This window comes from Melanaphis sacchari, unplaced genomic scaffold (genome assembly GCF_002803265.2).
Source record: "Melanaphis sacchari strain LSU unplaced genomic scaffold, SCAv2.0 Contig268_pilon_pilon, whole genome shotgun sequence".
In the NCBI taxonomy this organism is placed as follows: domain Eukaryota; kingdom Metazoa; phylum Arthropoda; class Insecta; order Hemiptera; family Aphididae; genus Melanaphis; species Melanaphis sacchari.
Genome location: NW_020271141.1, coordinates 13,141 through 30,896, shown reverse-complemented (window position 1 = coordinate 30,896; position 17,756 = coordinate 13,141). Strand labels below are relative to the sequence as shown.

The 17,756-nt window shown below is 35.5% G+C and overlaps 1 protein-coding gene and 1 pseudogene across 1 annotated transcript; both read right to left on the bottom strand.

The window, feature by feature from the left end:
- Window positions 1-633: 633 nt before the first annotated feature.
- LOC112595281 lies at window positions 634-1,612 on the bottom strand (annotated as a pseudogene).
- A 9,286-nt stretch (window positions 1,613-10,898) lies between these two features.
- Window positions 10,899-16,298, bottom strand: LOC112595280. Its single transcript, XM_025340420.1, has 5 exons — window positions 16,270-16,298; window positions 15,266-15,446; window positions 14,651-14,872; window positions 13,975-14,573; window positions 10,899-12,123 (listed from the first exon to the last, which is right to left on the bottom strand). Exons 1-5 carry the CDS (start codon window positions 16,296-16,298, stop codon window positions 10,899-10,901), a joined length of 2,256 nt encoding a protein of 751 aa, XP_025196205.1.
- Window positions 16,299-17,756: the final 1,458 nt, after the last annotated feature.

Here is a 17,756-nt window from a genome sequence, read left to right as displayed (position 1 = left end):
TAAAAACAAAATCTACTGCAGTAGTAAGTGTACTTACAATAGTTGTAATTGTATGCGTAAGATAAAAAATTGAAAAATAAAATGACAAAGAATTGTATTACTATATATATTATATTATTTAAAAATAAAAATAGAAAGTTTAATAATGTTTATTGATTAGTTGTTTGACATTAGTTACAAATTATCTCCTAAGTTAATTTGCATCCAAAGAGAACCACGTGGAGGTTGTTAAACTCTCTCTCCGTCAATGAATTTGCTGTCCATAGGTGACCTGTAATTAATCATCAAAACATATCAAAACATAAATAAATAATGTAAAAGAAGAACTTTACATAGATCAGACAGTGGTCACATAGGTTTACCATGGATCACAAAGATCTGACATGGATCACTAAGATCTGACATGGTAAACCACACTGTTGAAACAATATCATTTCATAAATAAATATATTGTTGTTCTAGAAAAAATAATATAATCTTCTAATATTCTTCTAATAATAATGACTTTTTAGAATACTTTTGATTGATTAGATATAATAATTATAGCAGAAAAATTTTTTTTATGTATATACATACATATACATTTTTACCATAACCAATCATTATATTTAAATAAGCATCAATTCGTGTTGCTTAGAACACTTCTTTGTAAACAATATTTTTAGTGACAAATCTACCACGATCGTCACCGTACATACTAATTCTAATTGATTGCGAGTCCCTCACACGCGAAAACGCCACGTGCAGTTGTTCGTGCGTGAAAACCGGTGAAGGCAGAAGCAATCCCACTCTATCAAAAGTTTGACCTTGTGATTTGTTAATGGTCATCGCAAAAGACAGCCGTACGGGAAACTGTACTCGTCGCATTATGATAGGCAGTTCATCTTCTCCATTGGATGTGAGAGGCATCTCAGGTATGACAATGTCTTCCTGTGCATTACCAGACAACATCCTCGCCTTAAGGTTGTGACGTCTCAGTTCAGTGACGACCAACCTTGTGCCGTTGCAAAATCGCCTCTTTGAATCTAGATTCCTCAACAACATGACAATTGAACCTACTTTCAGGGTCAAGTTGTACGGAGGCAATCCGTCTGGTTCTAGAGTATTGAGGAATTCTGTCGGATAATTGGCTGCTTTATCGGGATCGTCTACCACCACAGTGTCGATGGCGGTGTAGCTTCTGTGTGCACCGTCGATGCATTGTAGCACCGTGCGATTGACTTGCCTGCATTCATCGTTCCTGGACATAAAATTATTTTCAAGCAAACTCGTCGACGTTGGCCAAAGACATTTGCTGCGGAAAAACAAAATCAATCAAATCTGCAACGTCACATACCATATGTCAAGGTATTTAGACGGTGTCCGGAACATTGTCGACCGTTGGCAACTGACCGCTCCCTAGCTGAAGCAACCAATTCGCAAAGTTCACGTCGTTGTCAGTGCGCATGTTTCGCGTCAGACTGAACTGTTCCAATTCGTGCCACAGAGCGTTGTACTTAATCGACGATCTGACGATGTCGCTCCTCGTTCCTCAGCGGACGACCGGTAATATTTGTCTAAAGTCCCCGGCGAACAGGACTGGTTTACCGCCAAACGGTAACTCCGATCCCATCACGTCCTTGACCAACCAATTGACCACGGTGAGTTGTAGTCCCGGGGACATAGGCGCTTCAACCCGGACGATGGACGCCTTGTCACGTATCCTCTGAGTGCTTGGCGACTGCATGGTGATGGTCGACGTCGAATCGTCGGTGAAAGTGCCGAACGGCAATCCGAACATCGAGCGCACAGTCGTGCCGCCGTCCATGAGCGACGCTGCGATTCCGGTGAACGCTACGGACAACGCGGACCGCCCTTGGCTGCGAAGCGACTATATGAGGCATCTGTATGTACAGCGTAGTTTTTCCAGTTCCCCCAGGTCGGTCGGCGTAGAAAAATTTTGAGACTTTTCTATCGTCGTCTACAGCCGCCATAACACGGTCGAACACTGTCCGTTGTTCGTCGTTCAAGTTTCCTAATTGTTGAACCCAGCGTACCACCGCGTCTATATGATCAAACATGCCACTGTCCGGATCCTCTTCCAGCAGTGCGACGTTCGGCAAAGTTAAACCGTAGTCATCGAGTGATTTCCCGTGACCCCGGAGTGATCGATCGATGGCGTCCATACACGCCGCCCTCGTGCGCTCTACGTCTCGCATTCGCTGATAGAAGTCCTCCATCATGTGTACTTCGTTGGCTTGGTACAACGTCAGCGGGTCTGCGGTCTCGTAAAACAATAACATCGTCACGAATAGGTATCGAAGCTGCGATGGAGCGTCCAACGTTGCCGATTCTGCCATGCATGCCAGCAAAGCCCTGTCGTCTTCCAACAGTCCCATCGCGACTGCTGCAGCGGCGTAAGTTGGATGCACTACTCCATCTACTGTCCTCACGTCACGGTAAGACTGCATGCCTCTCTTATGCAGAAGTAGTAGTCGCAAGTGGAAACGTTCTCGATCAAGCGGGTTGACGACGTACATTCGGGCCAGTGTTTCGTACGTCATCTGATTTTGTCGTCGTATCCATGTCCTTCGCGTTGCCTTCCAAATGTAGTGTACCGGTATCTCTTGGTATAGGTACTGTCTGGCCTCGACGTCAGTTGCGTTGAACGCGAAGAAGGCCGTGAGTTTTGTTCGAGCTAGAGCGGCGTTTTGCGCCCTGTAGTAACCCGTCGCTGACACTCGATCGTAGTTACTGCAATACTTCTTTAACGACGAATGCACAATGTCGGTATAACGTCGTAGTCGAGGAAGGGAAGAGGTTTATGTTTGAATTAGTATTAATAATAAAATATTAATATTTACTTTAACAATTTATTAAATATAAAATAACTTTAAAATATAAACTTTTTAGTAGTGTTTCGACTTAGTATTGAAATACTAAACCTGAGAGAATATGTGTGTGGAACGTTTCCCTAGAGGCTCTTGGTAAGCATGGGTGAAACGTTTGTGTATGAAATACTCTCTGGAGCTCCCTGTGAAGAGAGCTCCTATTTATATGAGACATGCCGTGATTAGGAAATGTTGATTGACGTCACGGAAATGGCGTGATGTTTCTAATCCAATCAGATAAAGGCATCAGTGGTCCGATTTGCTGGCGTGATATAGTTTTAGGCCACTGGACTTTAGAACTACGTTTTTATACTAAAAACGTCGGTTTACTACATTCCTCCCCTATAAGACGATACTCCGTATCACATCGGGGTGGGTACACGGAATACCTTGTCTTTTACTGAGGTGCGGATGGCACTGGAATAATGACATCCTTGGTCTGGTACTGTATTTGTATAGTTGATGGAACGTCATCGTTTGTCTCTGGCTGGTGTGGCTTTCTGAAATTGCCATAGTTCTGTTTCTGGATGTAAAGGATAAATTCCAAGACATAAAAGGAAATCGCCGGCATGTTTACAATTTTTTTTTTCTGTTTCATCGTATGTGGAAAACAGTTCTTTTGACCTACTTACAGCTAAAAACCTATAATTAGGTTTTACATATAAACATTTATTATTCGTACAAATTGGTATCAATATTAACTGAAAAAAAATGTTAGTTCATGTTGGTAAACTAACAGTACATATAAATTAAAATAATTTTGTCATTCGAATAATAGATTGTTATGTCTGAAAGTGTCATTATCTCTTGTACACTTTTTTTTTCGTTTTAGGTCAATTGGTAAATCTGTCCCACTTGGTAAACCTATTTTAATATTTAAAATTAAACTCTTTGGGTTTTTAGAAAAGGAGGGTGTATTAGTTTGACTCTGGTGGTTCGTATGACGTCGAACAATATATCGGTCGCAGATAAATGTAATTGTAACATTAGATTCAACTGAATGAAATGATTAGAAATGTAAATTTTTATATTTAATTTTATTATAAACAACATTTACATTGTAATAAAGCTTTTAAAATAAAATAAAACTTTACGACAACCTACAATAAAAACTACTGGAAAATACTACAGATACAAAAATATATATAATATGTATAATGTTATGAACACAATAGTGTTCATAAATTGGTCTCGAAAAACTTTTTAACATTATTAATGTGTATTCTGTAGTCCTTTCTCCTTTTTTTTATTGTTATATTTTCATTGTCATTTATCATTATCACATCGTATGGCCCTGACCAATTTAAACATAATGTGTTTTTTCTTGTTTTGCTCTTTTAGCAACACCTTATCTCCTACGTGTAATTCTAGTATATTCGCGTCTTGGTCATAATATTGTTTATTGTTATCTTTCTTTTTGATTAGATTTTCCCTAGCTATTTTATGCGTTTCTTGCATTATTCGTTTTAAATCTAACGCGTAATTTTCATAATTGTATTGAGATTCGGTCGTTTGAAAAAATTGTGTTGGAATAATTGGGTTTTTCCCGAAGACCAATTCATATGGAGTATACCCTGTTGAAGTATGCACCGTGGTATTATAGCAAAACATTGCATAATTAATTAATGTGTCCCAATTATTATCTTTATCCACAAAACTGCGTAAGTAATTTTTTAAAGTTAAATGTGATCGTTCCAAATAACCATTTGATTGGGGATGCCATGGAGTGGTTTTAGTTTTTTCGATTTTTAATAATTTACAAACATCTTTAAACAAATTTGATAGAAAATTGGTGCCACAATCTGTCAGAATAGTGACAGGTATACCATAAATACATATAAAACACTCTACTAATGCTTGCGCTACAGTTGCTGCATCCGTGGAAACTAATGCTATGGCTACCCCGTAGCGTGATAACTCATCTTGTATGGTTAGGTTAGGATGTGAGAACTGCCTGCAGTAGTTACAGGAAGGGGACCTACAATGTCTAAACAAATTTTATGAAATGTTGTAGACACAGTAGAAGTTATTAACATTGGTTGTTTAGTTTTTCTACCTGATTTATTTTTCTGACAAATGCTACAATTTTTAATATATTTATTAACATCTTGTTTTATATTTCGCCATTGGTATTTTAATTTTAAACGCCTAACCGTTCGAGAGGTTTCTTGGTGGCCCCCTATTAGTGTATCATGGTATTCTTTGATAATTTTCGTTTTTTCCTCCTCTGTAAAACATTGTTTTTTGTAAATAGTTACTTCAATGTCCGTATATCGAAATAGATATCGGAACATTGTACGTATTCGCTCGAAGAGGTTAGAGTCGTTAACCCTTCTAACCTGATTATAGAAAATTTTTTAATTGCTTTATTAGTACAAAATTGTTTGATCTCATTTATCGCTTTAAAATAACCTTCAGCGTCTATTTCATTAAAATATTTATTTTTAAGTTTATAAAATATTATTGTAATAAAACTTAGAATGGTTTAATGATTACTCTTTGTTTTATTAACTTTCAAGGTTAGGTTTTGTACATTATGGATGTATCCATATAATATCAAAATTAGATTCCTTCAGGAATGTACAATAAAATAATATAATATCGATTATGTTCATTAAAGAACTTACAATGAAAAATATTTTGTACAATTTAATATACATTGGGTGATAATATTTATCTTACCACAATACGTACGTACCATTAGATTTACAACGTTAGTACAGAGGTGTTGGGAAAGACACTTGTACTAGTGTCGACTTGTTCCACACAGTCTACTACGTGTTTTAACGTAGTCTGTGGGAACGTCGAATGACTAGTGGTACGTACCTTATACTGGGTAAACTTCTACCTGGGTTGGTCTGGAAGTATTGGTCATCGGCAGTAGTCCCTCGGCGTTGGATGTGGCTCCTGACTGCGATGGTTGTTGACTGGTGGTGTGGTTGGCTTCGTGATTTCCAATGGCGGCTTCTCTTCACGGCAGTTATTAACTGGTCGCTCTATGTGGCGTACTCAAAGTTATTGATATATATATTCGTGGATCGATGCCGTATACTATGCGTTTTGCTATAGTCGGTTGTCCACGAATATACAATCGTAACACTACTACTACTACTCTTGATCATTCGGACGGGTGGTATATCTGCACGTATTGGTCAGCATATCTGTGCCAATTATGCCTCCCGTACAACGTCGTTTTGCTTCTTTATTGTTATTTTCGAATCATATTGAGTGTACAGTTTTTGTGAGACGTTATTCTTAATATGTTAAAAGGTAGAACTTGCCATTATTTCAACTAGAAGATAGGTTTTCTCCCTTTTCTGTAAAGCAACTTTGAGTGTTTTAAAGGTCGTGGCACACTCGCGCCATCTATAGTTGTTTGTTACTGCCGTCGAACAGTATTCGACGGATAGTAGTGTCGCTGTTCATCACTAGGGGCGGGAGTGTGACTGTAGTAATGGTGTTGTTGCACTATGCATTTTTGTCTCGTTACATTATTAATTTGTCTGTTTGGTTTACCTCAATAAATTTATTTTCATTATTGAATATTAGCTGCGGTGCTAATTGTTGTTTTTCGATTATTTCCTTTATCGCAGTATGCGTTATTATTATATCGCTCGAAATAGGTAGTATTACATTTTCATTTGGTTTAGCGTGTTTTATGCTACCTTCTATTTCTTTATTTTTGAATTAAAAATTGGTTTATTTTCCGCTTGTTTATATTTTTCGAATTCTTTCGCCTGTTCATCGGCCGTAACAATATGTATACGTGACAAACAATCGGCATTAGAATGTTCCGGACCGGCTTTATATATTATTTCGTAGTCGTATTCCACGAGTTGTAATCTCCAACGCATCAATTGTGATGAAACGTCTTTGATATTAAATAGGTAAGTTAAAGGGCGATGGTCGGTTATTATTTTAAACTTTTTCCCGTATAGGTATGGTTTGAAGTATTTTACTCCCCATACTATTGCTAATAGCTCTTTCTGTATTACGCTATAATTTGTTTCGGCTTTGCCTAACGTTCTACTCGCGTATGCAATGGGTTGATCTTTCGGAACCTCACCTTGTGATAAGATGGCCCCGATAGCATACTGATTTGCGTCAGTCATTAAATTAAAATTCCCATTTTCCCAATTAGGGTATATTAATAGAGGCGGGTTCATTAACGCGTTTTTTAATTCCTGAAATGCATTTTCACACATATCTGTCCATACAAATGGCGTGTTTTTCTTTAATAAATTTGTAAGAGGTTTTGCTATCTTGGCAAAGTTATTCACGAAACGGCGGTAGTAATTTAATAAACCTAAGAAAGATTTTATGTCTTTCTCGTTTAACGGTCTCGGATATTCTTTGATACATGATTACTTATTTGGATCTGGTTTAACGCTGTTTTCACTGATCACGTGCCCCAGATATAAATCTTCCTTACGTAAAAATATGCATTTGTTTGGTTGTAATTTTAATTTATGTAAACGTAAGCGTGTAAACACCTGCTCTAATTTATTTTGATGATCTTTTAAACTTGACCCATGGACTATAATGTCATCGAGATATGCTGTACATAATTCCTCTAAACCCATTAAAATTGACTTCATAGCTCTCGTAAAAGTGACGGGCGCGGAGCTCAGTCAAAAAGGCAAACGTAAAAATTCATAATGCCCTGATTTTGTTGAAAATGCTGTTTTATGAGTGTCCTTTTTATCTATCATTATTTGGTGGTACCCACTAGCAAGATCTAGAGTCGAAAAGTATTTAGATGAGCCCAACGATTTTAGTATTTCTATAATATTTGGTAGCCCATAAGCCTCATTTTCTGTAACTTCATTTAATTTACGAAAATCTACGCATACTCGAAACTTCTGTTCCCCTCCTGGGTCTTTTTTCTTTTTCACCACTACCAACGGAAAATTGAAAGGTGATACAGAATCTCGTATTATACTTGCTTCTTTCATCTCTTTTATCTGTTTCTCTATTTCCTCCTGATACGCATGAGGTAACCTATATGAACGTATATTTATTGGTTTCACACACCTAGGAGTATTTATTTTATGAGTGACTATGTCGGTTGCGCTCAGCCGGTCACCTTCAAGAAAAAATAAGTCTAAGAAACGGCTACATAATTCTAAAATATTTTCACGCTCTTCATTATTTCAATGTTCCGTATTAATTGTTTCGTTTATTTTTTTTATTCTATTAATTGTTTTATTTTTAATTAATTGATTAATTATGAACGGTTGCTCCGATATATTTATAATATTACCTATTATCGTATCACCTTTGACTGGGCTGATACTATTAGCTATAATTACGTCCTCATTAATTTCATGTTTTTTAATAGCTATTTATTCATGTTTTATTTCTTCATCAGTTCGGATTTGTAATACACAATTACTTCGCGGCGGAATGATAAATGCATTATTATTTATTACCTTTTTTTTCTGGTATTATTAATATTTCTTTATCCCAATCTAATATGACTTTATTTAATTTCAAAAATTTTATGCCTATTATACCTGCTTCAGGTACTGGGAAATTATCATATACAATATCGAATTTAACCATAAAAATTGCTTGTTAATATAAATTGGAATTACCACAGATCCTACGATTTCCACTGGATTTGCATTAATGCCTTTAATCTGTTTTTTATCTTTTCCATTTACTATTATATGCTCTTTTAAACTTGAGATTTTGATGATGTTCATTTCAGAACCACTATCAATTAAAAATTTTATTTCGTTTTTAACGAATTTATCCGAATAACACGTAATATGCTCCTGTGTTATTGGTGTTACTATACTAACGTTACTTCCCGATTGTATTTCACTGATAGACCTATCGTGATTTTCCTGTTCATTTTTTTCTACGGGTTTATTTTGTTCGTTACGTTTTAATTTATGGCACTCACTTATATTGTGATTCGTTTTTTTGCAGTATTTGCAGAACTTACTAGAATATTCGCGTTTAAAATCGGTTTTTGGACTTTGTCCACTATTCGGATTCCTAAAAGTAGGTAATTTATACTCGCTTGTTCTACACTCATTAGCATAATGACCAAATTTTTCACAACGATGGCATTTAATCGCGCTTTTATCTCTATTACTATTTTTATCAAATTTATTTTTGTTATAATTATTGCCATTCGCGTTATTAAAATAATCGGTTGACTTTTCCTCCTCCATTGCGTAAAATACTGCCTCTTCAAAAATTTTTACGTTACGCGCTTTTAATATAATTCCTATAGATTGCGATATACCTGCTATAAATACGCTTAATGCGTGTGCTTGCACTGTTTGTGCGATTTTATTCGCTTCTACCCGTGGTTTATCTATTGTTAGTTCGTGTGCAGTTTTTTCTATTCTAATGGAGAACTCTTTAACCGTTTCTTTTGCTTTTTGTCTATTTGACTAAGCTGTACTTGTAAAAATGATACCGAATGCGCAGAACCAAAAATAGTTCTAAATAATTTCTTTAATTCATCACAAGTTGTAATTTCTTTATACATTATTGCCTCAAACGCATTACCCTTTAATTGTGCTAAAATTGCTTCCAAGATATTTGGTTTTAAGTTATCGGAAATATTTTTAAAAATGAATTCGCATCGGGTTTCAAACGACGTTAATTCGGATTCAGTACCTCCCGAGAAAGAAGGTACCAACTTAAGTGCTCCTTCAAAACCTAATTTATCTGCAATGTTATTTGTGCTAGTCATTTTTATTTTAAGTGATTCTGGGTGGTAAGCTACGATTTGCCAATTCTTATCTATACCCTCAGACATACAAAATAATATTCAAATGACTTACAATTTTTGCATTTTGAGCTAGATTTTTCTTTCTTGAGATGCTGAGTTTGTTTTGCCCTTGCTGGACGCTTGAACTTGATTTGCCCTTGCTGGACGCCCTTGAGTAATGTCCTTCCTGGACTGACCTACGTGCTGATATACTCCGCAGAACTCTCTTCCTTCCTTCCTTCGGATTGTACGTGAATGTGGATTCGTCGGTGGGTCTCAAACTACTTTTTTGAGCCAGCCAAAATTTTTCGTTTGAAGAAGTGTGACCCTACACCTGACACCAAATTTAATGTCGTAACCCGTCGCTGTCACTCGATCGTAGTTACTGCAATACTTCTTTAACGACGAATGCACAATGTCGGTATAACGTCGTAGTCGAGGAAGGGAAGAGTTTTATGTTTGAATTAGTATTAATAACAAAATATTAATATTTACTTTAAAAATTTATTAAATATAAAATAACTTTAAAATATAAACTTTTTAGAAGTGTTTCGACTTAGTATTGAAATACTAAACCGGAGAGAATATGTGTGTGGAACGTTTCCCTAGAGGCTCTTGGTAAGCGTGGGTGAAACGTTTGTGTATGAAATACTCTCTGGAGCTCCCTGTGAAGAGGGCTCCTATTTATATGAGACATGCCGTGATTAGGAAAGGATGATTGACGTCACGGAAATGGCGTGATGTTTCTAATCCAATCAGGTAAAGGCATCAGTGGTCCGATTTGGTGGCGTGATATAGTTTTAGGCCACTGGACTTTAGAACTACGTTTTTATACTAAAAACGTCGGTTTACTACAGCCCTCTCCAGTATCTGATTAGAAGAAAAGTACACGTTGTGATAATCTTCCAAGTGCACTTGAAGTCTAACGATCGTATGACTCCTCTTATGCATTTCAAACGAAAATAACCTCCAAACTGCTTCTGGTGGACTGACGTGCCGTGAATTTATGTAACTGAAATCAACACGTATTCGCATTTAAAAGTTACAACGTAATAATATAATTGGAAACGTTCTTAGTAGTAGTAGTAGTAAATTATAAAGAAAGTTGTACTTGTTAAATCCAAGTAGAATCGAAATCGAATCGAAATAAATATAACACAAGGTTGGTCGTCAATCTAATAACTATATGTCCGTATACAGTATAATTAATTTAATGTATGTTATGGTATGCAATTTTATTAATTTAAAAAATAACGTACATTATATATATATATATATATATATATATTTTATTATTAGGTCTGCGGTATGTTGGGGTAACCGCCGTCAGATATGTACAAAGTCTCTTCGCTGTACTCTTTTGGATAGTTTTTAGAGCAAGTGTTGTCCACCATACACGGACTGTTACGGTTTAGCTGTCCACAAGGTCCGTGTATTATGTGTGATGTCACACTGTTGAATAGGCGTCTGTCGGTTTCAGGGTCGGGCAAACAGGCGCATACAACATCGTCAACGTCCTCGGCAGTGAGCAACTTACTGTCCTCGTGCAAGATGATGAGTATGTGTGCGTGCGGAAGACCGCGTTTCTGAAATTCAATAGTATATACGTAAGCTTCTACGTTACCAAATACCTTATCAGTTGTTATATCACGCATCAGCTGCTTTAGTTTTGTGTGGAACACCCTCGCCACCAGGTCGGGCATGTCGTTAGCTTTCAAGCAATGCGGAATGTTGTCTACGATTTCTGGCCACTTAGGGTTACATGTAAAAGTTATGAACAGGTCAGGTTTACCGTACTTACGCACAATGGCCATCGCGTCATGGTAACATTGTTTCATGTAACGGGGGCCACCTACAAAATTCGAAGGCAAAGTCATCCTGCGACCAACGGGATTGATTTCATCGACATAATGCTGTTGGTTTATTTGGTCCACAAGCCCCTGATACGCTTCGGCGAACAGCGCTTTCTGATTGAGTCTGGTGTAGCGCAAATTGTTCGCTTCCATCCGAACGTACTGATCACACACGTATTGCTGTAATAAAAAACCACCAGCATGTAATAAACTAAACGTTTGGCCGTCTTTCCCGTGTCCATTGTTTCCCGTATATCGAATGGCCAGACGGTAACACACAAACTCCCTGATGGTGTTCCGAACGCGAACAGCGTTGCGGCGGTTACCCTCTTGTCGCAGGTTGTACTGCCAACCGGATTCTCCGTATGGAAAGAACAGTGTATACAGCATGGGATCCGCATGAGGCGAGCCCACTGATATGCTTTGCATCCGGTGTTGTGCGTCCACCGGGTTCGTGTCATAGATGACCAGATCGAGGTTCCTCGGTGGTAGCCCGTCATCACCAACGAATACGACTGCTACTTCATTCGCATTACCAGTTGGTGGATTGTATCGCCGAGGGTCATTATTTGGGTTGGCGATGATGTGCATTGTCACTCTTCTCGGTCGCACCGTGGGATCAGCAGCAGCAGCTTCTTGTTCCCTCTGCCATACCTGTTGCATGGTCCTGTAACAAAATAATAATAGAGTTATCATTCTGAAGTCTATATTATATATTATATTATTATAAGATTATGTTAGCATTGTATTATTATTGCTAGCATACAGCAATATATATAAAGTGTATGACGCTCAGTGTAATACAATACAAATAAATAAAATATGCTATAGAGGTGATGATTAGGTTTAAGTCTCGTTTGGTGCAATATAAGCGGTTTAACGGCGATTAAAATTGGTCAATAATTGTATGTATATATTAAGGTGAAATAAGAATATGATAGCGCACTGGTATTGTAAAATCACACATGTTAAATTTTATTCTTAAAAAAGTAGATATCTTAAAGAGTGAGTAGTGAATAAGATGCAAACTACGTACATCATCAGAATAAGAATAATTATAAATTATATGAGTATGATCGCAACACAATATTCTGAAATAATAATAATGAATAATGAATAATAACAACGAATTAAGTAAATTTAGGTAGTGAGTGCTGTTGTACGGGCCGGGAGCATCTAATGATAAGTGTGCGCGCCCGGTCACCAAATATTATTATGCTGTTATACGGTCACACACCGACCGACCTGTGTATGTGTGTATATATGTGTATAGCACTCAACAGGAAGTGGACAGGTTCGCCGAGCAAATCCTGTGAGTGCTAGTGTGTAGGTGGTGTGTGTCTGTGTGTATATATGTTTGTGTGTATGGCTTAAAAACTAAGGAAAATCAGGTAACTCTGTTGCGGTAAATGAAAAAATTATATATAGTAAAAAATATGAAATAATAATATATTAAATAGGCTACGGCCCTTTTGGCCCAACAAGTAAAAATATAATAAAAAGGAGTAACTATTAGAGCCACAACAACAAAAATATAATAATAATAATTAATAAGAAAGATAGCTATTAGAGCTACAATATAAATAATAATAATAAATAGTCCTTCTGACTCAATTTATAAATGTAAATATGTAATAAATAAATAATAATAATAATAGTAATAATAAAAAAGAACTCACAATTTGTGGAGCGCAGACTGGCCAGCTGGTCCTAAATATGGCTATATAAAAAATAATAATCACGCTCACACACACAACAGGAACGAACACAATATAAAAATATAATATAATTATTAATAAATAATAGAATTGGCGATTCGCGCACAATATAAATATAATAATAATCCTAAAAGGTGGCGATTCGCGCTCACAATAATAAATATAATAAAAAAATACTAGAAAAATAAGCGATTTGCGCAACAAAATATAATAAAAAAATGATATAATATAATAACGGCCGTTTGGTCTTTGCGCGACGACGTATTTAGAATACAATTTTCGCGGCGGCCGTGCTAAATAATAATCCCCTAGCGACGCGGGGGCTACAGATAACGTGCCGACTGTAATCTACATATTATATAATAATTCACAAACACATAATTAAATATAAAAATAAAATTTATAGAGAAAAATATGTTTATGTGTGTGTGTGTGGATCGGTCGGTGGCGGCAATATATATAATAATAAGCTATGTTGCGGCGGCAACAGCTGTCATGAATGTGTACATGCAAACAATAGAATATCGATTGAAATATATTAACAAAAAACTATATGATTAAATTTTTTTTTTTATACAACAACAACAACAAAGAAATAACTAAAAGTGATTTACATAGTATGATGACAATAACGAATACAACAAATCCACAGTACACTCAAGTGCCATCATTGAGTTAAATTATGTAACGATTGTTATTATATAATTACATTATATAAATATATTATGTGTGTGTGTTGATTTTCAATGTGATGGGGTTTGTTTATAAGTGTAATGAATGTATATTTAATGTATTATTACTGAAAAGCCACTGCAAACGGATTGATTTGCCGTAACAGACTGTCTAACTCTGTAATCAAGTTCTCCAATAATGGACGTTGGCGTGGCTGTTGTGCCATTAGAATCCGATTGGCTTCCCCGGATTCAATGAAATACAACTCACAGTAACTCGGTTGAATCATTTCATTTCTAACGACATCGTTAGAAATCCTACGATACACCTGCCCGTGAACAGTAAACACTTTTGGACCCCGACCTGGCAAACATCTTGGGTTGAGGTCAGTGGAAAACGCAGCAAACGCCAAAGTGTTGTTGTATCGTCTGATTTCTTTTCTAAAGTGTCTGGCTACCTGTGAATCATCTATTAACAAACGAATTAATAACTCTGGAGGTTGACCCAACACGCGGTCACCCGTAATAGCCGTTTGACCATTATTGCAACACGTTGAAAAATGAGTATTTCCAATCTTCTCACACCGGAAATGACGGCCATAACAGTGAGCACAGGCGGCATCCAATGGTCCTATGTCGTGCTGTTCGGGAAGTTGGTGTCGAACGCCAGCCGGACGGTCTCTAACGGGCACATGTGCTCTGGGAGCAGCCAGGGGAATCGGTATGAACTGTAGTTTAAACAACAAAGTTGTAAAAAAACAATATCATCTATTTTTATTTAATGTGAAATATACACTGACTTCACCGTCGACGTCTGATGGTAAAAGTCGAATACATCCATGAATTCATATACTGCTGCAACGTCAGCTGGCAGCATATCTACAACCTCAATGTCCTCTAAGACTTGTGCCAACGGTTCTTCGTCTACGTCCGTCATGACATTATCGATTTGTACTTCAACAATTTCCACGTCTATGTCTTGTTCGCCATCTGGCGCTGCAATCATCTGGTGCTGATTTTGTACTACCTGTAACATTATATGAGGTCAGTTTTAATGTGTGTCTGTATAAAATCATTGAAGTTTGGTACACATATAACATTATACATTTTACTGTAACATTTCAACGTGTGGAATAATAAATAAGAATGATGTGTACTCCTTTGCTTGCAACAGTGGATGCTTTGTTGCCCAACATCTACTTGTCAAATCGATCAAATCATCATCATCATCAAATCAAAAAATATTTTACAATTACAACAATAATTAATAAATTGCTAGGTGTGCTATGTATGTGTGTGTGTGTGTATAAACATAGGTAGCAGTTATCACAATACAGTAGGATATTTGACATGTTATGTGTTATATATTTTATATTTATTATATTTGATAATGTTGTTAAAAAATTAAAAAATCACTCACCAAAGACGGCACTGCTGTGTTAAGCAAATGACGACGACGTGAAGTGCCTACTTTGTAGTCTACACCAGGGACAAAATGCCTTGAACACTGAGCGGAGGTAGGATTTAACAGTTGAACATTCACACCATTGTTCTCGGCGAACAACATCCACAAATGCCTAAAGTCATCATTCGCTGGAAACCTAATACAAACAACATAGATATACAGGGTGATTTTTTTATCGTGAACCAGTTAATATCTCGGGAAGTATAAGGAATTTTAAAATAATTTTTTTTTTTTACTTTCTAGGTTTTACTTTTTTACACTGTGTTACAATTTTGATAATTTTAACTTACTCCCTTATTTGATAAAACACTATCAACTTTTGATTTTCAAATAGCAATACCTATTTTCGTTAACAAAAATCTATAAACATACTGAAAAAAATAAATTTAACGTTTATAGAATTTAATTTGATTAATCCGTTTGCGACTTATTAATGATTCAATATTCGTTCAATTTACTGCTACTGGGCAATCTTACAAACCCAACAATAAAAACCAGAAGTCAAAACGAAATTTTATCTCAATTTAACACTAGCCATTAGGGTCATAATTGATAATAACAAGATAGATAAACAATACTATTAGATAAAAAAAAGTGTTTATAAAATGGTTATCAGTAATATGAAAAGTATAAAATAACATTTTACAATTTACCATCATGGTTACACAATATAACACTGGTTACTGTTTCCTGGTATACGGTCTTATCACGTATTAGTAGATAAACGATAATAAATGCCGGTAAACACGAGGCAATCGCCACTAATCGGCAATAGACCTTATACTCATAGACGGAGCTTGCTAGTAGTTCCCGCAGTGAGAATAGGGTGCGCTGCACATGTTGTTGAACACTTCTGCGCATGCTCAATCAACAAACCAGGTTGTGTAGCCTCTTATTTACTGCACGGACTAAGATATACTAGGTATATCTTAGTCCGTGATTTACTGTTTGGTGTTTACATTATGCTGTGTAGCTGATATGCTATCATCGTTTCGTAATTTTAATTTTTATTACTAATTCAGTAATTTAAATGATGGCAATAAAAACTATTATATAATATCAATGTATTGAATTTTAATGGTATTTTTGTTTATCATTAATAATATTTATTTATTTTTTATACATATAAAAATATGGTTTATTGTGTAAATAATATTGAATGAAAGTACATATTAAGGTATATAAATATATAATATTTAAAAGAATATATAAAAATATAAAATATACAGAAAAATTTATAAATTAAAAAAAATATGCAAAGTAGGAAATATGTATAAATATGTTGCAAAAAACTCAAATTTCAAATTCAGACACCACAAAACAAATTATATGGTAAGTGTTAATAACAATGTTTTTGATCTCAAGGAATGGCATCACTGTTGGCAAGCCAGAAATGACCGCACCACCCACCCGCATCCCACCTGGATGCTCCGTCTATGAGTATAAGGTCTATGATCGCCACAGCTCGGAGGATTATGTTATCACTATTATTATTGTGTGATAATAATAATTGATATTTGATAGTACTTAGAAAACGCCAATAATATAATTAAGTTATTTATTATATTTTTGATTTCTAATTAATTTATTGTCATTCTAGCCAAGTTATCTCAAAGAAATAATTATGCTGAAAATGTATAATTTGAATAAAATGTATAAAAAAAAAACCGATACATAAAGATATTAAACATGAAATACACTATTATATTCTACTATTTCTACTGTTTTGATGGACAGACACTAAATTCTAAATTCGATTAACAGCTCTCAATCGTATGTCTCGTTATAGTTTATAGAAATGAATACTGAATAGAAACACAAGAATTAAAAACCAAACAGTCTAGTAATTAAAATAAAAATTATTATTGCAATAGTTAGTAAATATCATATTATTTAAAATATATTATATAAAATAAAAGTAGCTCATTCAAAATAAACACAATAGGGTAATTCTAACTAATACTATGATCAAATTGTGTATGTACATTTTCAATAGCTGTAAGAGGATTTTCAGGATATTGTTTTAATATTTTCTGAATATGCTTTTTCACCATGTTGGTTTGCTTAAATGGTCTTTGGTCGAAAAGCCTTTTGTTGATCAATCTTATTGACGTGTAATTTGCTTTTTTAGCCTCAAGCTTCTATTTGAACTTTCCAAACAACGATCAAGTGATTTAATTTGATTTTTATTTCACTGCTGTAGTGATATTTGGAGAAAGTAACCCAAGGTCTCCATTTTATAACGAATATCACAATTATCGTCAATGTCTGATGAGGAATTGTTATGAATAATGGTTCTAAAATTTCAATGTTCTGAGTAATCCTATCATTAAGCTTAATATTCTCTTCAAAACACGGGAGATTTCAGATTCAGCTGTAAGCATATTTTGGACATACATGCTACAGTAGCATGAATATGCTTGCAAATATCTGTTTAATTAAATAA

Coding starts and splice junctions, on each gene's coding strand:
- LOC112595280 (XM_025340420.1), bottom strand. CDS start 16,298: ATGATAGCATATCAGCTACACAGCATAAT. Junction 14,873..15,265: donor ACACAGCAGTGCCGTCTTTG/GTGAGTGATTTT, acceptor ATAATGTTACAG/GTAGTACAAAATCAGCACCA. Junction 12,124..13,974: donor CCGTTTGCAGTGGCTTTTCA/GTAATAATACAT, acceptor ATTTTGTTACAG/GACCATGCAACAGGTATGGC.